The sequence below is a fragment of the Falco punctatus genome, assembly GCF_963210335.1.
Source record: "Falco punctatus genome assembly, chromosome: 14".
In the NCBI taxonomy this organism is placed as follows: Eukaryota; Metazoa; Chordata; class Aves; order Falconiformes; family Falconidae; genus Falco; species Falco punctatus.
The window spans coordinates 23604476-23629957 of NC_137594.1; the positions used below are offsets into that span (position 1 = coordinate 23604476).

Below are 25482 nucleotides of genomic sequence, written 5' to 3' on the forward strand. Positions count from 1 at the left end.
ACTACTGGCCCTCATGTTGGAGGACTGAACATCCCCTGGAAAGTAATGTCTGTCTGTAACTCCAGAATTTAGCAGAGTGGCTAACACCACGATCCAGCAGAATTAAAAAAAAGGAAAAAAAAGGGGGTGGGGCAAAGAGCTGCAGTAAGTAAACCCAAACAGCTCACCCTACAGCAGAAATAATGAGGGTCCCTGCAACAACCAAGGGAAACAACAGTTTGTCTTTACCCTCCAGTGCAGGCTCAGCAGGGTGTGAAGGAGGGTACCTTACCATCATCTTGCTATCCTTTATCTAATGATCAAGAAGCACTGGTGAAGACTTAACAGCTCATGCTTACAGGACAACAGCTCTAAGGCACTCTCCCCTCTGTTCACCAGACGGGAGCAGGACTGCTGGGTTTCTGAGATCAGAAGAGATGAGATGCAGTAAAGCCTAGTACTACTATAAGCTGTAATGGATCCTTACATTACAGAAAAACCAAAGCAAAACAAACAAACAAAAAAAAAAAATCAACAAAGCCACAACCTACCTAGTAACTAGCACAAACTTTCAGGCATGCAGAGATCCCTAGGAGGCAGGAAAGCCTGCTGAACTTTCTCTAGTGACTGTGAGGATATTTGAAACAGAAAACCAGCAATTAGTAACTCATGAGCTTTGAGATGAGCTGTGCAGTCATCCGTTCCTCACTTCTATCTTTCATGCAGTTATCCAATGCAAAAACTGAATCCAAGAGAGGGGAAGGAAGATGGGCTGTAAAGATGTACATGGACATCATATATCTAAGAATTGCAGTTACTGGCAGAATTCCCTCCTCGTCAGAGTGCCTGTCCCTTTGCATCCCTCCAGGCCCAGGTGACACCTTTCAGCACCCCACACCTCCATAGACAACCTAAAGTGGGACCACATAGTCACTCATGTGGCACAGGGTCACTGACGCTCAGACTCCAAAGTCTCATAGTTCTTTCACTGCCTGGTGAAACCATGAATGAAGTTGGAGATGGCAACCTGGCAGACTTCAGACAGATCCATTTCTAACAGGTGACCTGTTTCAGCCTGACTACAGCATTCTCCAAGCCAACAGCAACTCCTCCCCGGTCATCCGAGAGGTCTTCTCAACTCCACAGGCACAGCCCTTGGTGCACAAGCCTACACACACAGAGTGAAGCTTCTTGACATTTTCTCCAGAGACACAAAGCCGCAGAGGGATCTTCTGGTTAGTCCTGTGCAAATAAAAGAAGAACCAGTCCTCTAACTTCCAAGCTTTGCTTTCAGTCTTGACAGTACTCACTGAAGGAAAAATACATATTGATTTCCTGATTCGTACTCAAGTTACGTGTTGTTTTCAGGAGAACTGACATGAGCTCTAAGGACGATGTTAATGGGAGGATGAGGACACCCAGAACTGCAAAGGCCTGAATTTCCCTTGCCAGTTGGTCTTTACAACAATATTAAGCACAAAATATGTTATCACAGCTGCAAAAGATTGCTCTTCGGTCAAAAATACTGCATCACAATCCCAAAGCACCAGGGAGGCTGAGAAGCCCTATAGCAGCAGACAGGTTCCTGCCAGGTTCACCTACAGAAAACCATCAGTTGGATACTTTAAAGTTTTACAAGACAAAAAAGATTTATTGGGAGTGAGCCTGCCCCAGCAGATACATTGGGTTGAACATGTGCACCTGGTTGGAGGGACTGCCCTCGTATCATGCCCTTGTCACTGTTAACAGCAACGCTCCATGCCACAGAAGATAAGCACACCACCCCCATTTGATGCTGCAGTCTCCACCATGCCAACACAGTTTGGTTTGTGCAACCCCAATGAGCCAAACCAGGGAGCCTCTGGTCAGTTTGCTGCAGGGGCTCTCCGCCACCGTTCCTTGGCATGATTCACCAGGTGGCTGCAGAGGCAGCTAGATCAGCCCAGGTGAGTGACTGGCACAGAGTCCAGAATTAGCAGTACTTCAAGTACAAAATTCATGCCACAGTCTGTCTCATGGCCTTAATGACAACGGGAGAAACTCCCATGGTGGAGATCTGTAGCTCTGGCCCCCCAGGAATGACAGCTGCTGCTTCCAAAGCGCACCAGGATTTCCTACAAAAGCATCCCCTGAACTCATAAGCTGCATAAAACACAGGGCACGCTGCTGACCCACGAATTCAGCCCTGCTAGATAATACACTCGGGGGAAAGCAGCCTCATTCACAATGCCTTCAAGAGCTCTCAAGTGTGCTGTTTTATTCAGACTCAGGCTCCAAGTCTGGGGGAGGAGTAAAAGCAAGAGAACCCCCCCAAGTGTCACTTAGGCTAGGTGATTTCGTGCAGTGCTAGGCCCTCTGTGACTAAATCCCGCCACCCCCCCCGCTTATTATTCACATCAGCATAAAAGCTGTTGAGGCGCTGTCCATGCCAGCATGCAGGGAACAAACAACATGTTACTCTCCAGTCTGAACAACCAACCCACCTCTTTCACTTACAGCTGAAGTGAGCACGAACCTGGCGCGCACCACAGAGACCTCCCAACACACGCATCTGAAATGAAATGCTGACCTGCATGACCAATGGGGGTCTTCTCATCCAACTGAACTTAACCGGGGGGGCTGGGAACCAGCACCCTGCAGGCTGAGCAGCTTTCAGGGCTGATTTCAGATACCAGAACAGAGTCCCTGAATTTTATCCTGCCTGTGATGGGAGCGTACACTGCTGTCCAGCGGTAACCAAAACTTCCACTGCACAAGCTAACAAGACAACTGTTTTATGCTGGCTTTTTACTTGTTTTTACCTTAAAATACATGGCAAAGACATTTCTAACCCATTTTCCTGTTGGACACTAGTTCTTTAAAATACTTCTGTTATATTCAGGTTTCTAAGCTACTTTCCCCCTGCCCCAAGTATTTTTTTAAAATCAGATTTCAGAGGTCTCTAGATGTCAGCAGTACATCTTCCACCAGATACACAGTTGCACCCCTGTGAGGACTGGCCGCGCACACACCATGCTTCAAGAAGCTGCAAAGACCACCCCGACCTGGGCAGGCAGAATTCTTAATAAAAAGGAGTTTGCTCTGGATGGTAATTACACACATCAGGACAAGCCTTTCTTGCCCTGCAGAACATACGTGGGATGCAAGGCTTGCAACAGCTCTACCTCTAGACACACCTGGACATACCGCTGCTCAGAACCGTGTACGTGTCCCTGTACGTATCTCCACTCTGCGCTCACCCACTGCTGCTGTTTACAGTCCCACTGAAGACATCTGGACCATTAAAAACATTAACAAGAAAGTCAATCTGGACACAGATGGCAGCCAGGTATCACCAATATGGACAGCAAAGGCTTGCTTTTTTTCCCCCTCCACAAAAACAACTCAATCCAACATGTATCTGTGGTGGTGGAGGCAGGGCACATCACTCCATTTTCTATCACTTTTCAGAATAGCTGCATTTTAAAATTCAGATGTCTTTGGTGGTAGAGAAGCGACAGGCTGTTAGTTTTTACTAAAGGTCCCTAAGTATTCTTTGCATTGCATCTTTCACACACTCACACTAACGTAGCAGTTTTGTCTAATTTAGGAGGTTCTTACATGACTTCAGAAAATGGAAAGGGTTGGCTCTGAAAGTGCAAGCTGGGCACAGCAACTATGAGATGTCAAGTGCTAAACCAGCCTAGGACTGTGCTGGGGCTTCAACAACGACAGGCTTGCACAGTCCTGGGCATCGCTCAGCCCACGAGCAGCTGCAAAGAGGTGATCAAAACCAAGCACTTCAAAAGAACTGGAACAAGAAGTTTCCAATGAAAAGATGTAATGTGCTGAAGTCTGCACAGGACGGATTCCCAAGCATTCAGCATTAATTTGTTGATGTGAGGAGGAGGAATAAAGGAAGGATGAAAGAGGAAAAATACAACAGCCCTTTAATAATCCACAGCATTATAAGTATGCGCAGCCATCTGGTGCTGTGAACTTCCATAACCTGGCTTTTTGAATGGAAATAGCCAGCTGATTTTCCCTGTACAAGCACTGAGTATTCAGCTAGAAACATGCAATAAAATTACAGCAGCTACAAAAAAACCACAAAACACAAAGCTTTTCTCTACAGCCAGGGATGGCTCTTCTAACTGTAATGTCCAGGGAAATAACTGGTATGTTAAAATAGGGTAATACCAGGTTTTAGCTTGGATCACTTCAGACGCATCTCTTCAAAATATGTCAGCAAGTTACAGTTAGATACAGGGGACTTTAACCACTGCCTTGACTGAGAAATCATATATTGAGAAAACTCAGGGTCAAGAGACCTGGACTCTAAAGAATACAGGTGAAAAGACAAGATCACCGAATACAAACTGCTGGAGACAGTCATCAAAAAAGGCAAGCAGTGGAAGGAGTCAGAAATTTCCAACGGTATTGCTATAGCACCAGTTCACAATAGCATTTGCCGTAACTAAACTTGGGAACACCTATCTCAATCTATTCGTAACATCTGGGTATCCTGACATCTTCAGTGCTTTTATTCTCCAAAGAAAAATTCAGATTTGATCTGGATTATGATCTCTCATTCTTAATTATCTTAAGAGATCATAGAACGGTTTGGGTTGGAAGGGACCTTAAAGGTCATCTAATTTCAACTCCCCCTGCCATGGACAGGAACACCTTCCACTAGCCCAGGTTGCCCCAAGCCCCGTCCAACCCGGCCTTGAGTGGGGCAGCCACAGCTGCTCCGGGCAGCCTCTGCCAGTGCCTCGCCACCCTCACAGTGAAGAATTTCTTCCCAACAGCTCATGTAAATCTCCCCTCCTCCAGTTCAAAACCACTGCCCCCTGTCCTGCCACTACATGCCCTTATAAAAAGCCCCTCTCCAGCTTTCTTGTAGGTCCCTTTAGGTACTGGAAGGTGCTCTAGGGTCTCCCTGGAGCCTTTTCCAGGCTGAAGAACCCCAGCTCTCTCAGCCTGTCCTCACAGCAGAGCTGCTCCAGCCCTCGGACCATCTGCGTGGCCTCCTCTGGACCTGCTCCATCAGATCCACGTCCTTATGTTGGGGGCCCCAGAGGTGGATGCAGCACTGCAGGGGGGTCTCACCAGAGCGGAGCAGAGGTGAATCCCCTCCATCACCCTGCTGGTGCTGCAGCCCAGGATACTGGTGGCTTTCTGGGCTGCGAGCGCACATTGATGGGCCATGCTGAGCTTCTCACCAGCCAACACCCCCAACCCGCTCTCTGCCCAGACTGTATTTGTGCCTGGGATTGCCCCGACCCACATGCAGGACCTTGCACTTGGCCTTGTTGAACTTCCTGAGGTTCACACAGCAAAAAGATGTATTGGCTAAGAACTGGAACTGAAGCTAATATGCATTTGTTTCTACATACCAAACCAGAGTAACAGTTTAACCAAGAAACGGCGGTGTCCGATACAGAGGAAAAATCTTCCCCCAGGAGGAAGAATATCTTTTATCACGACGATTAGTGCAGTGGAGGAGCGTGAACAGATAAGCTTATAACCTTCCACATACACACACTCCCACAGGCTTCAAGCTGTTGATGCACAAGCCCTGGGTGCTTACAAGAGAAGGAATGAGGGGGAGTAAATCTTAAGACAGTCTTAGCTGTTAGTCCAACTGTGCCCTGCTCCCTGGCTGGCAGCAGCTCTCCTCTACTGCTTGGGACAGCATGGAGGCTCCTTGAACCCAAGCACCAAATGCACCATGCAGGTGTGGAGCTGGGCTGAAACCACCAGCAGTGCCCAGGCTCCAGCAGAAGAGCAGCACCTGCCCCGCTGCCTGGCTTGGCTTTCCTTTCTTCTTTAGTCACAGTTTCAATTTTAATCAGATTCCAACCCAGGCATGGGTCAGAGGTGGCAAAATGTCCCTTTGTCCATCCAAGCATTTCCTGAAAGCCCACGTTTAGGTATCTAAGTGCTTTCCAAGTTAGGCCAGTATGGCCCAACCTAATGACATTCCTGTTTCTCTCCCAGAAAGTGCTGTTTTGGGTAGGCAAGGTGGATATAAACTATTGCCACTTAGAAAATTTTTAAGTGCACAAAACAACAGGAGACACTAGAAGTAGGTTCACTTGTTTTAGCACATTTCAGTCCTGGGTGACTGGTTTACAGTGGTCTTTCCTAGCATTATTTGGGATGTTTTTGTTAGAAACCAGAGCAGGACAACTGTTCCGGATCCCACTTCACTGCATTTCTCCTTATTATCTTCTCAGTCTCTTTCAGCATCCAGAACTATTCAGTGAAGGAGACAGATCCTGCTGAACAACAAAGTATGTCACTGGAACTGCATATACACAACAAGGAAAAATTATAGTAGGGACCCCTCAAACATCCCTAGCCTACACATACCTAATTCTGCATCTATAATCTTATACTGATGGGATTTTATTTTTCCTCCCTGTTCTATCTTACCCTGTTCTTTCCTACATTGGTTGGCTTTGGGGTTTTGGGTTGGGTTTTTTTGTTTGGTTGGGGTTTTTTTTGTTTTTTCAAAAAGAAGCTCAAGTTTTCAGTTTGCTATGTGGAATCACACTAACTACTGTCAAGCCTGGCCATCCCCCATTTGAAGAAGGCTGTGGAGAAGATCTGGGTGAGAGTTGACAAGATGGCCAGGGGTCTGTGACACACAGCCTTCAAGAAGGGGTGGAAAGAGCTGAGCTTGTTCAGTCTGGCAAAGAGAAGTCTAAGGGCAATCTAATAGCAGATTACATTTATTTGAAAGTAGTTACAAGGATTACAGGGCCACACAGCAGGTCCAAACAATACAAGGGGCAATAGGAGAAGCTATGCCTTGTAAGGTTGGTATCAGGAGATACCAGGGAAAGGTGGTACAGCCCTGGAAAAGGTCCTCACTGAGGTGAGGGATCTCCATCCTCAGAGATCTTTTTCAAGACTCAGGAAGACAAAGTAACAGCCAACATGATCTGCTATGGGGAACAGTCCCATCTCAAGCTGAATGGGGTTCAAGGTCTCCTGTAACCGAGGTTTCTATGATTCTAGTGCTTCTCCTCCCTGTCCCTGGACAGCACTGTCATGTCCCCCACCATGGCAGCAGCATGTCCCTCCTTTCTACATGCACCACTGCCCAGGCTCCATCCCACATACTTAACAGGGTCAAGTGTGCCACAAATCGTTCGAAAATAAACATGTGCTGATCAGCTCTCTGGATAAATTTGGACTGATATTTAATTACCTTTCCTGCAGCAAAGATAGGAATTTAGATCTCTCTCCTGCTGAGCCACTGAATTTTGTAAAATTCATAGAAGTTTCAGGCCTTTGAATTCTCCACATTGCTCAAACTGGGCTGAAACTGACCTTACAAGTTAAATAGTTAATTGTGGGAGACAAAGACAAAGAGCACAATTCCATAAACTTTCCTTCCTTGGGAAATCAGGATAAAAACAGGGCTGCAATGGACATCCAGGAATCATTCAATCCATCCCACAGTCCCTAAAGGATCCACCACAGATGCATCATCCCTGACAGATGACTGCCTAACTTGCTCTTCAAGACAGCTTCAGCAATCCTCTGGGTAAATTTTTTTTAGGAGTGGGAGACATTAGTATTGTAAAATGTCTAATGTGAATCCTTCTAAGTGCAATCTAAGGCTCTTGCTTGACTTAATCTGGAAAAGAGATTATTCCTTTTCCTCTTTGAAGCCGCTTTTTGTATATTTGCAAACTGCTATGACAACACTTTCTTTAGGTCAAACAGTCAAAAATGTTTCAATCTTCCAAAGAGTGTGGATTTTTTGACTCACAATTGTTTTTGTTGATCTTCTGTCAAGTCTCTCCGCTTAGCCTGCAGTGTTTTTGAAGGTCACTGCCTAGAAGTGTCTGAGCTGGAGCTTGGCACGCTGCAGCCACCACTAAACACAGCAGGATTACACCACACACAGTGGTGTCCTTGCCCAAAGCAAGGGACAGGAGAAGGCTCCCTGCTTCCAGAAGATGAGGAATATTTCAAATTCTGCCTCTCCTTTGCCTGCAGACATGGGTAATTCAGATTCTCTGTTAACAACGGTTATCGTGCTTACTCATTGGATTTACCCATACTGACTGTTTGGGAGCTCCATGTGCCTGGCATACATCCAGCGCACACAGAAGGTTTCCAAAGCAAGGCTATCAAGTGCTACTGCGGGTTTCCAAACGGATTTTTCAGACACCGTGGAACACTTTCATGAAATAGCTAAGTCCAATGTCAGGTCTAGCCTTGCCAAGCCCCTGTGCCAAACACTGGAGGTACAGGAACTCCTATGAATTCTGGAAGATGTGTATGCCATAAAACGATTTTACATTCTCACCTAAGAGCCAAGCTACTTTTCCTTAATTTTGCAATATCTGCCTCTTGAGCAAAACGGTAGCTTAAGAAAGCTATCAAGATTTCCTTGGAAAGCTAAAAGCAAATGAAAAAAATATGAAGGACTAAGTGGAAAGAGATAAGAAACTGTAACTCAGGTATTCCTATCAGCAGCTGATATAACAGTATATGAAGTCTTTTGAGTCATTACAACTATAACAAGAAACTTTTCTTATGTCTGAGGTACATAACCATTCTCAAACTCACCAGACTGAAAGAATCCCTTAGAAATTATTCTTTAGACACGGACAAAGATAGGAAACATGTGAATACTTCCCCTCTTAGACAGCTCAATTCTACCTTTTGTTAGGTACAAAAATCAAATTCATCAGTTACTCACTCAAAAGTGCCTGAAATGCTGGGTGCATTTGATGTGTAGGGTGTATCATGCTGATGGAAGCTCACAAGCTATAGGCACACGGCCAGGCATACGTCCGCACCAGCAGTTAAGCATATGCTGCAGTAACAGCGGGTATCTCTCAATTGCCACCACCAGAACGTTCTGCCTCTCCTCAACTTGTCCACATGGCTCCCATTTCACCAATCAGCACTAATCTGGTGTATCAGTAAAAGCTCAGTTTTCAGGAAAATCCATAAAAGCATCCACTTAAAATAACAAATGTATTGGAAAACATGCCTCGGATTTCTATCTTAGCACTCACTCAGGGCAGCAGGAGGGCAAAGCAGCAGAGTGGTGAGAATGGAGACAGCAGAAGCATCAGCCCTGAAGCTCACGCTCCAAACCAGGGAGCTCTGATGCGCTGCTGTTGGGGTGAGCCGCCCCTTCCAGCGCAGAACAACTAACCCAGTTCCCTTGTGTCTACCAGCCCAAAAGCTTCAATTGCAATCTCATCAGATTTAGGGATTTCAGGGATTAGGTAAAGAGACTTCCAAGAAAAACTCCAGGTTTAGGAAGCACCTTTTTAGCCCTGCCGGGCTCAGTACCAACAGAAGCTCCCCAAAACAGGTTTTGCAGCTGAAGAGAGATCTTAACTATTTGAAAACAAAATCTTGACTTCCTACCTATGCCATTATGTGTGCTGGTTAACTCCTCTTTTGTATCATCCTAGGGCAGGAGCACACTGCAACTGCTAGGGAAGTCACAAATGCTGGACAGAGGAAAACAGACACATCTTTCAATAGCAGGTTGCTCCAAGTATATCAGGTTCAACTGCCTCTCTCTAAGGCAGGGTCAATTACAGGCCGCAAAATGATTTGCCGAAAGGTGCATGTTCACAGCCCTTCTTTGCAGACCTCAGCTTTGATTAAATAAAACTAGCGTTTGGGCAGCAGGGACAGCAGCTGGAACTACAGCCATGTGCCAGCTCTGCAAAGCCTCCGAGTCTGGTGCTCCGCCTGGTGGCTCCGATGGGAGCCAGGAAGGAAGGTGCTGTAATTTTCTCCAGAGTGGAACACATTTACAGCACCCACCTGAAAGCTCACTTTAAAAATGTTTTACAGGTGTCGGTCAGGGCTCCCTGTGCCTCTAGAGTAGTACCACTGTTCTACTTTTGTATTTCCATAGGATGGTCTGGAGCCATACCTTGGCAGGCCAGATTTAGCAAATTCAGCTGAAGCAGTTTAAGATGTTATGTCCATCCACTCACCCCACAACTTGCCATGATAAACTCCTGTGCATGTCACAGCACTGATGACACAGAACCAGACGAGTGCTTGCAGCTCAAGGGCTGCACCTAGCACAAGCCCATCTTCAGGAGCAGCTGAACTTCAAACCCACCTCTGCCCAGAAGCACAGGCTCCTACCCCACAGCCATCATCTCCCAAAGGGAGGAGAGGACAGCTGTTGCATTTAGAACAGGCCAGGTTTGCACAGATCACCTCTCAAAGCTTGCAGAGCTGCAGTAAAAGCGGTTACTCTTTCTCCTTCCCATGGTCTTTTAGGAAACTCAATGTTTCTACCACATTCACTGGTGGAAATGCAAGGCGGCAGCAAGGTAAAAACCTCCTGCACTCTCAATACAACACAGCCCATCTGCCAGCCCCAGTGAAACACTGGATGCAGATGAGGTAGCATGGTCAAGCAAACCCCATCCTCCCTGCAGCTAAGAGTCATTTCTTGCAGATCACAGCTTTTTCCGATGCAGAATTGATGTTCTCACTCGCTAAACCTTGGTCTGTAGCAAGTAAGCATGCAGCAGCGTGCCTTGCCACTCAAAACAACCCCCTACTAAGGTATTGGAAAAACAACACATCTAAGGCACAGGTAGAAAGCAAAAGGTAAAAGAGGAAACTGCCTAGTCTGTTTTTAGGGACTGCAAAGGAGTCAAAGACACCAATGGCAGTTGATAGTTCAAATCCCTTCTGTTAATAATGTATATTCTGCATAAAGGGAGCTTAATATTCTGTTTCTATCCTACCAGTCCCTTTATCCCTACATCCCTCATTCTGCAGAAATACTATTCTGCCATTAATAGGATTTTATAGGGCCCAGAAATGCAGGAATGAAATACAGTATGTCAAATCACAGCATTATTGCAAGTCCTTTTCCTTCAGATGTGGCTCCTGCCTTCCTCCATCCTCACAATAATTACGTGTCACATGCTGTGCATCACTTTTCCAAACCCTGTCAATTCACCCAAAAATCCTAACCAAAATGCTCAGCTGCTGCCCCTCCTCCTGCCTTGAACCCACAGGTGCTACTGGTATGGAGGGCAGCCCTAGGGAAAAGGGGCTGTGAATGAAACTACTGGGAAAAAAACACACTCCCCTTCTCCATGGAGACTCTCCTGCTCACTTTGTTTCTAGGGGCTTCGAGGTTCAAGGCTTAGACAGAGTTTCCAGCCTGGGCTCCTCCACCTGACACACCAGAATAAATCCAAGCATTACAGTGCAGACAAGTCACCACTGTGAGGCAGGTGGTGTCTCCACCCTGTTGTTTTAATAGATGCTTCCAGCCACAGAAACCACAAACCCAAAGGAAGGGAAAGCCCAGCCAACTCACCTGCCACTAGCCAGTCAGAAAATTCACTGACCTGATGACATGCCGGATTCTGTGAAATATACTCTAAATGGGGTGTTGCAGACTGCAGCTGTATGGAGATGAAAGACATACGCAGAGAAAGGTCACCCCTCTCCTTGCTAACTCTGCCCTGGGATTTGGTATTATCTTCATGGCTGAGTTGTGACATAAGCTGAAGTGTACAGTAAAAAGGCAAAAGGAATGATTTTGAGAGAGATCCTTGAGACACACCAATTCCATCAGAGGAAACAACATTAAAAAAAAACCTCAAGAAGCAGCCAAAGCGAAAGGGAACCAATTTCTAAATGCATACATAGGTTTCAATGCCCTTTTACTGGAAAAGGCGTTGCTTTACTTGTAAATAAAGTATTTTCTAATACAGCACACAATTATTGCAGCAGCGTGGTCACTGACACATGCAGGAGGTTGAAGGATTTTCCAGGGCTTAACTGAGCTTATCGTGTTTCAGAGAGCCTAAGATGTCCACTCCTGCAGCAGGAAAGATCTGGACAAACACTTCAGCTCTCAGATACATACAGTGCGACACAAACCCACATATACTCACACCCACTAACCCAGTGCATTAAAAGAAAAGAGCAGAAGCTAAGAGAAGTACATTTATATGGCTGGCCTCGGTGTTCTGTGCCAGGCTAGGAGAGGCGCGCTTTCATCCTGTTCAAGTGTTTCAGCTCTTCAAAGCAGAGTATAGTGCCCTTTTCAACAGAGAGCCATCTGACTGCATCTCACCAACACTCTTGTTGCTCTACTTAAAAATCACTGTGTTCTCACAGCCATCTGAAATGCAAAAGCACATTCCTCTGTAAATTGATTTTTTTTTCTTTTTCCAGGCAAAGGGCTCAGCAATTTATATAAAAAACTTCCTTACATAGAAAAAAAATCCCTAATTTTTAGAAAAAAATGCATGCATTTCTCTAACAATAGGACTATTGTAAAACACTTTTACCACCTCATCTAACATGGCTCACAGGAAAAAAACAGAGCACCTGCTGTAAGTAAAAAAACTTTCTTGCCCCAAGGAGGCTTAAAGTGGTCCCAGAGACTTGTATGATCATGCAAATAAATACCACAGATATGGTTTAAAACTGTGCCTTCAGCTGCCCTGTCCCTGTTTTCCTTCTTATGCTATATTTCAACTGCCTGGGACACTGAAACTCCAAGACAACTGAAAAAATTAGCCACCCTGCTGGTTTGAAACCTCCTCTCTCTTCTGGCATGAAGACAAGAGGCCAAGGTGACAACTGTCTTGCAAAAGCTTCTAATGGCTCTAAAGACTGGGGCTGGTACAGCCAGGGAGGACAACGCCATCGGTCAGCACGACTGGCCCAGGTCCCCCCCGAGCGAAGGGTCTCACTTCATCCAGACTCTCCCAAGGCACTCAGACAATGAAGAACTTCCAGAAGAATAAGGTGGCTTTCCAAGGAGCTCCTCTGAGAGCAAAGGGCAGCACAGGACACCGTGCAAAGGTAAATCTTCAATAAATGAAACACACATACTAGCTTTCCTGGCCTCTTGTAGATACATGACTATCTCCTGTATCGGAAAAAAAAAAACCAACAAAAAAAACCCAGAACCAACAGGACCATCAGAAGGCAGTGGTGCTTCTCTGTTCCGGGCAGTTTTTTAAATCTGCTTTGAATGTTTTCCAGGACACATACTCCAGCCCAAACCTAGGGAAGCCAGGCTGCCTTACTGCCATTCTTAAACAGGAGACATGTACCAGGGGGAAATCACCAGAGGGAGAGTTTTCCCCCTTTCAAGGCAGTTGTGACCCTATAACCAATTTAATTAGCATATAACATTATACAAAGCTTTATGATGTATAACAAAGCTATAGGTATGAACTGCAGGAAAAAATCTGGACAAATTTCTGGGGCAAACAAAGTATAAAATAGAAAGTAAAGCTAACATTAACTTGATTTTTTTTCTGAATTGGTATTTTTTTCTAAAGTGGTTATACTTGTCACCAAAACAAAAAATAGATTTATTTATTTTAATTACCTAGGCTTATGTAATTAATTCTAAGTGACCAGAAGTGCAAACATGCAGAAGCAATTCCGGGACTGGCAGCGGGACAGTCAAGGATCCCACCTGCTGCAGCATCAATGCAAAACTTACAGTTCTTTAAAAAGCCACCTCCAAAATTTGAGAATGTTTGTCCTATACTGTTGGAACTCTCCTGCAAAATGATAGGGATTGTGAAGAGATGTTTTTTGTGATATGCAAGTACAATTTTTTTTCCTCTCCTACAGGAAATTAGTTTCTACACTAAAATACAAGCATGCAAAACAAAGTTGGGTTGGTTTTTTTTTTTGCTGTGGATCTCTGCCACTACACATCTCCATCTGCAACTTTTACGGGAAGGAGGTTACCAAGAATAATTACTGTTTCTTTTTATTGTTTGTGCCTTTTTTAGAACAAGTTTGTCATTTGATAGGAAATCTGGCCACTCATAACACAATCACTGATCGGTCCCTTTGCAAAGGGACAGGCATTTCAGTAACTAGTTCCCCATGCAGTCAGAAGAAGCCTGGGTTCAAGCTGTACCCCATTGTCTTTCCGAAAGTTGAATAAATGCAGGAAATTAATATTAAAAGTTGGTAAGACTGCATTAGTGTCACAAGAGATTTGGGGGGTTACAAGTCTTCTTACCAGCCAGCACAATGAGGACAACTACAAGAACACTTTGGAAACCCTCTGCGGTCATACTGATGTAGCTGGGGTAAGGACTCATGTAAGCATGCAGCAGCTGGTTTAAAATGGCTTTTCATATTTTTAATCTTGCTATCAGGCAGCACCTAACAACACAGGGCCACAGTTCCTTTGCCAATGCACTGCCAGCACTCTTCTTTTTTCCTGCTTCTGGGATCACCTGCAGGCAGGGAAAACTGAGGAGAGCGTTTTGTTTCTTTGCTTACGTAGACTGAGTTAGTTATTGTGGGAACACCACTCACATTATTCCACTTATCTACTAGGGTAGTTCATGTAATTAATGGCAATTCATTCTTTCAGCCTGAATCTATCCATAGCAGCACCTGCACTGTTTACTCAATACCTGCATTTAACTTGGCACTTTCAACATCAAGCTAGGGCAGATAATCACTAAGATGCTGAATGCTCAAGAAAAGAAAAAAGAAATGCTATGCCCACACAATCTGCATGTTAAGCCTCTCCTTTGGCTTTCCTCTGAAGCCATTTGAGCTGCAAATCCCTCTTTACCATTAAAATTTTTAGTACTCGTTTCTCTGTTGCTTTTGACCAAGATTTGGAGGAGGAGTTGATACGCAAAAGGGAAGGACTGCCATCCAGAAGGACCTCAGCTAGCTGGAGAAATGGGATGGGATCAAACTGCACCAGCCGGTACTGTCAGGGCAGTTACAAAGAGGATGACACCGCACCAGACATCTGAGATGCTCAGTGAAAAGGGAAACGATGACTGTCAAGCTGCGACCAGGTAAATTCTGCCTGGATGTAAAGCAAAAACTTTTCCCACAAGACTGGGGCTGCCCTGGGACAAGGACCAGAGAGGTGGTGACTTCTCCATCCTTATAAATTTTCAAAGCTTGATTGAAAAAGGCGCTAAGCAACCTCATCTAGCTTTAGCCCTGCCCTGAACAGAGGTTTGGACCAGAGACTTCCTGAGGTCCCTTTGTGCCTAAATTTTCCTGTAATGTTTAAATTGCATTGCATTGGTATGCATTGCAACAGTGTACTGCAGGAAGGCAGACCAACTGTTTTGCTGATGCTGTCTGGACTGGCACTTGCCACTCTGTTGCAAAATAAAAAGCAGAACCAATTCATGAATGCCATCAATTTCTTAAGTTATCATAAATAAAAGCATATAGATTTAGAAATAGGTGCCCTTCCTTTGCCTTGACATAACTTCAAAAGGTGACAAGACTACAAAAATTATAAAATTTTACTTACAATATTTTTATGTGCATCTTAGTTATTTTCCCATATTATAACTGCTTGAAGCCTATGTATATGAACAAGTCTCCAGTATTGTTGGCTATCCTAGGAAGCTGCCATCTATGTCAGGGACAGTCTAACAGACCACAGCACTCCCTTCTCAGCATTAGGATCTCTGCAAACAAGCATCCACAGATGCGGTGAACCAAGACTGCAAAGGAACCCAGGTAGAAAGTGAAGGCAACCCAAATCACAGAATCATAGATACATTCATGTTGGTAAAGACCTCTAAGATCATCAAGTCCAACTGTAAAAAAAAAAAAAAAAAAGTGGAGAAGAAGAAATCTGGGTGGACATGGACAAGGAAACAAGCTATACAAAAATGTACAGCACAGATCTACATGTGCAAGAACAGAGCAAGAAAGTACTTGTCAAGTCAGGAGAAAGCAATGCTACAAAGGTTCAAACTTAAAATGAGAGCCAGGCTGCAGGGTTCGCTCTTTAGACGGAGAGAAAAGGCCAGTTTTTAAATGAAGACTGAGGAAGCCTTATAAACTAGACTTTGGTGAAGACCCTCAAGAATCCTTGATTTGAAGGGGACATGTTTCCAAACATGACTTCCCATGAAAGGCACTCAAGTTTCTCAATAAACAGAAGGGTTTATATTCTATGTGAAGTCAGTAGGGAAAGGCACCACACGCTCATGGGATCAGAAAGAACCACTTAAACACTTAGACATGAGGTGTTACCAGCCATCCCCAAAATTGCTGTCACCCTTGCACATCTGACGTAGAAGCAACAGGGAAGACAGCATCTTGGGGCGTTGTTGGGAGTGCAAAGAAAGTAAGCAAGCAGAACTCTAAACAGCAACACTAACTAGCAAGGGGAGCTGTCACAGAATCAAGCCATCATAGAAAGTGTACCAGGTAGCAAGCTAGCCAGGCAGGACAATGAGATAGGTTCTGTGTTCATGTTTCAAATCTGAATGAGTCACCAAACAGAGAAGGATAGAGTCAGAAGAAGAATGCAATTCACACCACACTTTCCTTTATAGATTTATAATGTCAAGAAAGACTCATTTCTCCCAAGGGGAAAAAAAAAACAAACCCCTACAAACAAACATGTTCCTGCAGGAGGGTGGGAAGTTAAACTAACTTTATCATCTGCAAAAATGCACTTCTTATTACCATGTAGTCTGTATACATTGCCTGCTTTTCCACCTACCTACAGAGGAACTCCAGCACTGGGCTGAAATCTAAGAGTTCAAAAGCATTTTCATTTAACAGGAAATGTTTGCCTTCCTCACTTTTTGCATGTCTAGCTTTTCCAAAGAACTATTATACAGCAAGTAAAATTAGCCCATGGGAGTTGATAAGCCTTGGGATTGATTTCCAATTCTCAAACTCGGTTGAAATAACGCTGCCTCCAAACCACAAGTTAAAACCACACAAGACATGGTACCTGCTCCATCAGTGTCAGATGGGACCGCCGAACACCCCCAGCATACAGGCAGGTGTCCCAAACGCTGCATGCACAGCCTCGGAGCACTCCCTGCTCTGCAGGCAGCCTGCCTGTTACTCAGCTCAATAACTCTTGGGAGGGGATGAAGCACCCATCTGAGGGATGAAATGAGAGAAGGCAAGACTAACCTAGGACTGAAGGTTACTGGATCAAAGATCTAACCAGTCCAGTATAGTGTCTCCAACATCAGTCGACAGCAGATAGAGGAAGAGCCCAAGAAAACAGTCCTTATGTTGCAATTAACAACACAAACCCCCTCCCCCTATACTCCCAAGTCTCAAAAACTTGTGGCTTAGGGACCTCTTTATCCATACTTGGGACTTTTTAGTGTCATTCTCTCCATTGATTTGTCCAGTTACTCTTTGAACTCAGGCAAATTTCTACAGCCCACAGCCCTCATTTTCACCATGAAATGAAACCTCATTTTCATCATCATTAGCCCCTGTGCAACATCATTAGCAAACTTCATCCTGATCGCTTTTGGGCAGAAGGGGACAGATCCTTCCAACTTCACTGCTTTTTCCCCCACCATGGACCTGACCACATACTTCAACTTTGTGCTTACATTCAGCAAATTGCTGATCTGTGCAAAGGCCACTATCGCATTAGAGCTGCAAAGTCCCTTCAAGAGCCCTTGGTGAGGAACTTTATTAAACACCACTGGAAAATCTAAGCAAGCCACACAAAACCCAATCGCGTCTCTGCATGATGGCTAAGTCCCTTGTAGAGCTCCTACAGCCTTGCAATGACCAGTTTCCTTCATATATCAAATATGTCTCTCCTTACGTCACATTTATCAGTGTATCCACTAGCACCATTATTTAGAACAAGTTTTTTGGTTGTTTGATTAAGAGATGTACCCACAACAACCCCACCCATGAAGAAAGTACCACAAAAAGCTGATCCTGTACAGACCACAAAGGGTAAATTATTTGCCCAGATCAGGTATCAAAAACAGAACAATACATACACCCTAGCTCAGTTTCCCTATTTAACCATAACTTATATTATCTTCCACATCTTCCAGCAATTTTCTCAGGTGTTTAAAGCAACATAAAAGTATCAGTATTCAACAGAAGGACAAGCTTTGAAAAAGAACCAGAGCAAGCCTGTCCTAGCAGGATAACGATGGCCTGATGTTCATCTCTGCACTTTCAAATTCAAAGGAAACTGTGAATGGAATTCCAGCTTTATTCCTCAGACAACTTTTTAAGCTACAAAGAGATCCCCAGAAATCAGTTTTATCCCCAAGACTTCAATTAAAATATTGCCAAATCTTCTTTCTAGCGAGTTCTAACAAAACAAGTGAAAGAGAATGACTTTGTAGCAGGCTACATCAAATGCAATCTCAATAGCCCACGTAACCCTTACTCAAGAGATGTTCGGGGAAAAAAAGTATGCCAAGTTACAAAGCCAGCTTTTCTTCATTCCTCACCCTACCCATCACTCCAAGCAGCTGAGAAAGTACAGAAGGAGATACAAGAGATAATCAGAGCAGTGATGTCAGCTGTACCTGAATAACCTATTATGGGAGACCTCTTCTATCGATCTGCTAATAGCCTCTTCAAACAGACCTCACACTCCAGGAACAGGGGAGTGGTGGTAAGAGGGTCCCAGTCAGAAAGCAATACATTAGCTGGGCATGAGCTCACTTGTTTTCCAAGAAGATGGAGCTACTTCTCAGGTCAGCATGCGTCTTGGCTTTTATTCCTCTCTCAATGCAGCTTTGTCCTCTCTGACCAGGTTTTGAGGCCAGACCTTTCAAAAAGTGGGACTCTGCACCAATTCTCAGCAAATTCACAGCACTGCCGCTGTGAGACATGGTACAGCAACACAGCTCGGAAGACGGCTCCCTCCTTCCCCACTGAAACTCGCCTGAGCTGCACAGCTCAAGCTGTCAGCTCTGGGCGCTTCACTTCGCAGGCTTCTTTTAACATTTCCTCTTCCACTTCACATCATCAAAGTTCACATTACAGAGAAGAAAAGCAGTTGTTCCCACGAGCTCTCTGCTTCTGCATCTATCAAAGACAGACACCTTCTGCAACACAGTCAAGTACTCTGCCCATTCTTGTTCCAAACAAACCAGGACGTACTGCTCCTGCCATTTCCATCAGTCTGATGAACTTATCAACAGCCTTATTTCTTCCCACTTCTTCCAGTGTTCCACAAAAAACAGAAGAGCAATTTTCTGTGAACATCAGAAACTTGGAAGCATTTAAAGGTCCAAAAGACACCATTAAGAAAGCTGGCACAGTTGTAGGAACCATGCCAGACACCTCTAAATCTCTGGCTCACTTTGTTTTCACCTAGAATTTATTCACAAAGCCGGCAGCCTGTTCCTGCATCTCCTGCCAATACCTGGCTACAGTCAAACATGCCTGCAATTTAGGGCCACAGGCTTAATTACACTGGTAAATTAAAGCATCCATGTTCCCTGGCTTCAGAAGAACAGAAAGCATCTGGGCAAAAGATACAGGCTACTGGCTGACACATACTTGTTTTCCAGGCAGTAAAACATCTACAGCTTTCCAGAACAACCACTCACGTCATGCATAGCTGTCATAACAGCTTCCTCAAGTATGTAATTTGTGGTGGGATAACAAGTGAAACGCTTCAGGCTTGTGCACTGGCACTTTCAAAACATACTCTAATGCCTTCTCTGCGGTGCACGTGCTACCTTTGTGTATACAACCTACAAGCACCCGGTGGCCCTAGTCCGGGCTCTCCTCAGTGGCCTCCTATGCAAATGCCAATATTCCTCTCAGTTTCATTTAACTTGGAGATTCCAACTATTAACACAAGCTAGCCTGACAGCTTTAAAGTGTAAAAGACTTACTGACACCTCTAAAAACCCTTCAGAGTGATTTATTTTTGTTTAAACACAATCCTAAAGTGGTTTAATACATTTAAAAACTTAAAATGTTAGACTCCTTCCATCCATCATTAAAATGCCAACATACTTGGCATACCTAAAAATACAAAAGTAATCAAGAATTTACTCTTGCGTTTTTTGACAGTTATTTTACTGTCATTTCAGAATCATAAACTTAGCCACTCATTAACACTTTCCCAGTGGGCTTCATCTCACAAAGTCACGGCGTTCTAGAACAGAAACACTCGAGAGGTTATAAAACCTTCGGGTTTCTTAATATTTCCAGGGACGAATATAGACAGAAACGCAACTCGCAAATGAGGATGCCTCCACTTTCTATAGGTGTGATTCTTAGTGAGGTTATGCCAACACTTGGCAACTGTGCTAGTAGAGGAGCTGGCTGATAACCGAGATCTCCCACCACGACCAGAAGCAAGTTAGCAGGAGCTATGTCAGCCTGGCACCCAGCCGTTCTGCAGAGCGATGGGACTCTGGGAAGGTGGGGGCACCCATCTTCTGCCTAAAGTCTATCCCCTGAGGGTCCTCTTTCCATAGTTATCCAAGAAAACTATCCATCAATCCTCAATTTTGTCACATACTAAGCTCAGGAGACATCAGGGATCCATTTCAGAAACTCTCATGTCTCCAGATTGAAGAAGCAAGTGCCCCTTTGCCATAACCTTGTCTTTCAGCAAAGGTACTTTTCAGACTACAGTTGGATTTGTATCAGAATCAAACTAGGTATGTACACGCTACATTTTCAAACACTCACCCTGGCACAAGTTTCAACAGCAAAGGATCAAACAGCAGCTTACCATGGCTGAGGTCTCCCCAGCTAGAAACCCACAATCATCCCAGTTCTGCTTTATGGGAAGAGATCTCATCTTTCTTCACGCACAGATTTTTTTTTTAAAGGAGCTCACCATGCTGCACTAGAAACAGTTTTGGAAAGCAGACAGAAAACAGGAAAGGACTCAGTCCAAAGGTGGATTGAGAACTGGCTGAACGGCAGAGCTCAGAGGGCTGTGATCTGTGGCAGAGTTGAGCTGGAGGCCTGTAGCTCGCGGTGCTCCCCAGGGTCAGGACTGGTCCAGTCCTGTTCAACTTCTTCATCACTGACCTGGATGAAGGGCCTGAGCATGCCCTCAGCAAGCTGCTGATGGGACAGAACTGGGCGGAGGGAGTGGCTGACACCACAGAAGGCTGCACTGCTCTTCAGTGAGATCTGGGCAGGCTGGAGAGCTGAGCAGAGAGGAACTTCATGAAGTTCAACAAAGACAAGCATAAGGTCATGCCCCTGGGGAGGGACAGCCCCACGCACCAGTACCAGCTGGGGCTGACCTGCTGGGAGGCAGCTCTGCGGAGAAGGACCCGGGAGTATGCAGGGGGACAGCAAGTTGCCTGTGGGCCAGCAGGGTGACCTCGGGGCCAACGGGATCCTGGGGTGCATGAGGAGGAGCGTGGCCAGCAGGCCGAGGGAGGGGATCCTCCCGCCCCGCTCTGCCCTGGGGAGGCTGCGTCTGGAGTGCTGGGTCCAGTGCTGGGCTCCTCAGTTCAGCAGAGATGGGGAACTGCTGGAGGGGGGCAGGGGAGGCTACAAAGATGATGAGGGGACAGGAGAATCTCCCTGATGAGGAAAGGCTGAGAGAGCTGGGGCTGTTCAGCCTGGGGAAGAGAAGGCTGAGATGGGACCTCATCAATGCCTGCAAATATCTCAAGGGCCAGTGTCAGGAGGACAGGGCCAGGCTCTTTTCAGTGGCACCCAGCGACAGGACAAGGGGCAGCGGGCACAAACGGCAACACAAGAAGTTCCTTCTGAATATGAGGAAGAAGAACTTTACCTTGAGGGTGACGGAGCCCTGGCACAGGCTGCCCAGAGAGGCTGTGGGGTCTGCTTCTCTGGAGGCATTCAAACCTGCCTGGATGCAGCTCTGTGCAGCCCGCTCTGGGAGAGCTGCTTCAGCAGGGGCTGGGCTGGGGGGGCTCCAGGGGTCCCTCCCAACCCTGACAGTGCTGTGAATTACAGATTTTTTTAACTCTGATCATGTTACCACCCTGCACACAACAGCCAGCTTCTGGTTATCACAAAGACCCACCTACAGAGAGCTTCTTGCTTGACCTCCCCTCCCCATAACCCTTGGCACACTCACCTCGCCTGAGTAACTGTATTTTCCTTTCAGGATCTGCCGATACAAGCGGGTGCGGTTGTCATCTTCAAAGGGCATAGTACCACTCAGGAGAATGTACGAGATAACACCCAGCGCCCACATGTCCACAGAGTTTGTGTACGGCTTCCTGACCAGGATCTCTGGAGCAATGTACTCTGGGGTCCCACACGTGGTTTTCATCAGGCAGTCATCTCCCTTCTTTCGAGCACTTGCCAGTCCAAAGTCCGTAATCATGATTTTGGAATCTGTTCCTGGATGGTAGTACAGCAGATTCTCTGGTTTTAAGTCCCGGTGTGTGATACCCAGTGTATGCAAATACCTCACACCATCTAACACCATCTGCAGCACACGCGTAGCATCCCTCTCTGTGAAGGAACCTTTAGCAATGATGCGATCAAACAGTTCCCCTCCAGTTGCCAATTCCATCACCATGTACACACGGTCCTGGGTCTCAAACACCTCAATAAGCTGGATGATATTGGTGTGGCGAACCCGCCTTAGCACACTAAGCTCCGACTCACACACTTCCCTCCCCTCCCGATATTTGGTCTCTATCATCTTGATTGCATAGGGCTGCTTGGTAGCCTTGTGTTCCACCCGTACAACACGACTAAAACTCCCTCTCCCAATAAGAGCTTTGATGTCATACTTGGCTGTCACTCTGGGATCAAATTTGGCGCGGTACTTAGCCACTTTGTTCTTGCGGGGCTCAGGCTGGTCCACGTGGGCAGGCAGGTGGTTCCCAGAATACGGGTTAGCGTAATGTGGAGGTGAGGGAGAGCCAGCTTTGATGACAGTCCCACAGTCATCTTTGATGAAATGCTTGTATATGTCATTGTGGCCTGTGTAAGGTTCAATTTTTTTAACCAGGTCTAGCTGCACATCTTTGGGGGGCTCGGGAAGCACCTTGCTTGTCCCACAGCCCATCACTGAATGGTGTTAATTCCCTACCAAGGCATTTTCCCAGGGCAGCATCAGAAGCAACCACATCTGGGGCAATTCCCACATTTGAACCTTAGGAAAAGAATGAGAAGAAACAAACAGTAATCAAGGTAGTAAAGTTTCAAATGGGAAGGGAAAAAAAAAACCAAAAGAAAAGCAGTAAGAGCCATGCTACCACAAATTAAGAATCTGGGATTTTCACTGTACTTTTCCTACAGAGTACGCACGGTGCTTTGCTGCTTTCATCACAAGCAAGTGAAGGTAGCACCATAAAAACACAGTCATGGGCAGAACAGATGTCTGTGGAAATCACACAGTATCTCTTTTTATTAAACATAGTTTGTTTACTGCTCTCAGCTGAGCACTGAATCAGAGTGGTTGAAGTTGGAAAAGACCTCTGAAGGTCTTCTTGTCCAGGCATAACTGCTTAATAAAAAAATCAAATTAAGGAAAGAGTTGAGCATTTTCCTTAATTTTGTTTAATCTGTTCAACTTCATAAGACAGCAGCCACTCCGAATCTTATTGTTTTGAAATTTCTCACTAGAAACTCTACAAAGTATCTCAGCAACTTATTCACTTAACAAATCCAAGATTTTCTTGATATCGAACTTGTACTGGTGTCTTAAACCTCTCGTTACTTGGCTCCTGGGGATCAGTGAAACTGCACAGGAGGCAGGGAATACAGAGACAGACACAGGCTAGTTTTAAGATGTGTAACTCACTGCATCCCACGCAAAAGGGCAGGCCTTACTGAACCAGAGCAGCTCTTAGTCAGCAAATCCTTCACCCTCCAAAGCCTAAGAAATCAAGGTGGGCTATGACATCTTTTAACATCCTGACTCAGTGTTGCTTTATTTTACATCTTCAGGTACCAAGTCTGGCTTTCTGTATGGAGCTGGGTGTAGGAAGCAGAAGAATTTCTACCAGCTGTTCCAGACCAGGTGGTCTTGTCTTGCTCACCACACTGTATTCCAACAGAACAAAATCAGCTGCATTTCAGCAAGTCTTTATCTGCTGATTAAAACAATATGACTAGCCAGGAGATGGAGAAACTGCCCGCATGCGCCCTGGCAGTTAGCTGGGCAGTTTTACATTTCTACTCCTTGGCTCAGAGGCCCTCAATATAGTTCCTGAACCTTCACAGAAGGCTACAGAAAAGCTGTTAGCCTTAAAACGTAATTGTATGCCTTACCATCACCAAGTGTATCTTTGCTCATTCACCAAGCAACTATTCAGCATGAACAGCAGAAAGGGAACCCCAGCTGGTCTTCCATCAGGAGAATTATGTGGAGAAATAAGAAACGTTTCAGAGGGACACCCAGAAGTTGTTTAGACTCTACATCTGAACTGGAAAGAAAACAAGGCTTTAGTTAAGATTCAATATTTAAATCCGACATCAAAGTAACTTCTTACGGAAGACCTCCTGGCAGTGCCATGAAGTCAAGCACACCAACCATGTACAAACATGCCTATACTAGGTTGCAAGCAAGCAGAAACAAAAACCAGCTTCGTAGAAAGCTTAACTGACTTTCAACAGGGGCTGTCCTGTAACTGGGCATTCATTCAGATGAAAGTACCATGACAAAAAAATCTACAGCAAGTCCTGAATAATGCCTCCCACAGACAGTTTTCCCCAGCATTATTGTACCTTACAATGTATTAAGTTAACAGAGAAACGGAATGAGAGCATCCACAAAGGAGATCATTACAGAGTAATTCCATGCATAGAGAAGCACTTGCGTAAAATCTCACACCCATAAATAAAACCAATGAGAAGGATCAAATGTTGAGCTTTAAAACATTGTATATAAATCCACTAATAACATCAACTGACATCAGGCATCAACCACCAGTATGCCAGTGGCTCTTCCTCTTATGCCTAAGGGTCTCAGCGAAGCCTACAGAGGCCCAGAACTCCATGCCACAGCCAGCAACAAAATGCTTAACGCCATGTCAGTGCCCGTGGAAATGCTCCTGTGTAATATTCCCCCAGAGTTTGTGAGAAGGAACTAATGCATTAGAGAAATGGGGCATTACAAGCCCCCTGAGCAGGAAATCACACACAGGGCAGGTGCCAATCTGTTTGAGGGAGGACAGCATGCCTGGGCTGCAGTTGTAAGTGATAGCAAGGAACATGAGTTTATGCTTCAGTGTCTACACACTTCTCTCCTTGGACAACCTGCCCACTGCATCCTGGGGCTCAGCAGGGCAACACCTCAACTCCTGCTGATTCAGAAGCATCCTCCACCTCTCTGGAAATACCAGGGCCTGAACAGTTTAATACTTGAGGGCGTCCCTGCGGATAAGGGCTGTCAGTTGCCTGACTGACCCACCCGAGGCCTAGCAGGCCTTCCACCGCCCATTAAATATCTCATGACTTGAGGCTACTTGATTTTGCTTTTCTGTGAGATGCCAGTAAGGCAATCTGAAGATGCCAGCTCCTAACTGCGTTAAGAAATGCTCACACATTGCAACCTCCACACCACACCTCCACCAGTGCAGCATTGCTGAAAGCACCTTACCTTTGCTTTCACTAACAAATCCCAAACATGCCTCTTACTGCCTGACAGAGACCTGGTACTACCGGTCACCTGGCAGGCAGTGGAAGCCTTTGGTGGGTTTCCAAGAGTAAACCCGGGGCTGGGGCTGCTGCAGCACCGCAGGCAGCTGTGCCGGAGGCGGTGGCCGGCCAGGACCCGTCAAACCAACCGGGATCTGCAGA

At 45.5% G+C, this 25482-nt stretch overlaps 1 protein-coding gene across 2 annotated transcripts in view; it reads right to left on the reverse strand.

Moving 5' to 3' along the window:
- PSKH1 (protein serine kinase H1) overlaps positions 1 to 25482 on the reverse strand; it is a 44282-nt gene that overhangs the window by 11696 nt on the left and 7104 nt on the right. For both annotated transcript variants that reach the window (XR_013923661.1, XM_080364968.1), the window contains exons 2-3: positions 23953 to 24107; positions 21800 to 22831 (exon numbers count right to left, since the gene is read on the reverse strand). Coding sequence is in view for 1 of the 2 variants with exons in the window: in XM_080364968.1 (XP_080221094.1) it covers positions 21800 to 22744 (945 nt within the window). In the remaining variant the exon portion in view is untranslated. The remainder of the gene's footprint in view (positions 1 to 21799; positions 22832 to 23952; positions 24108 to 25482) is intronic.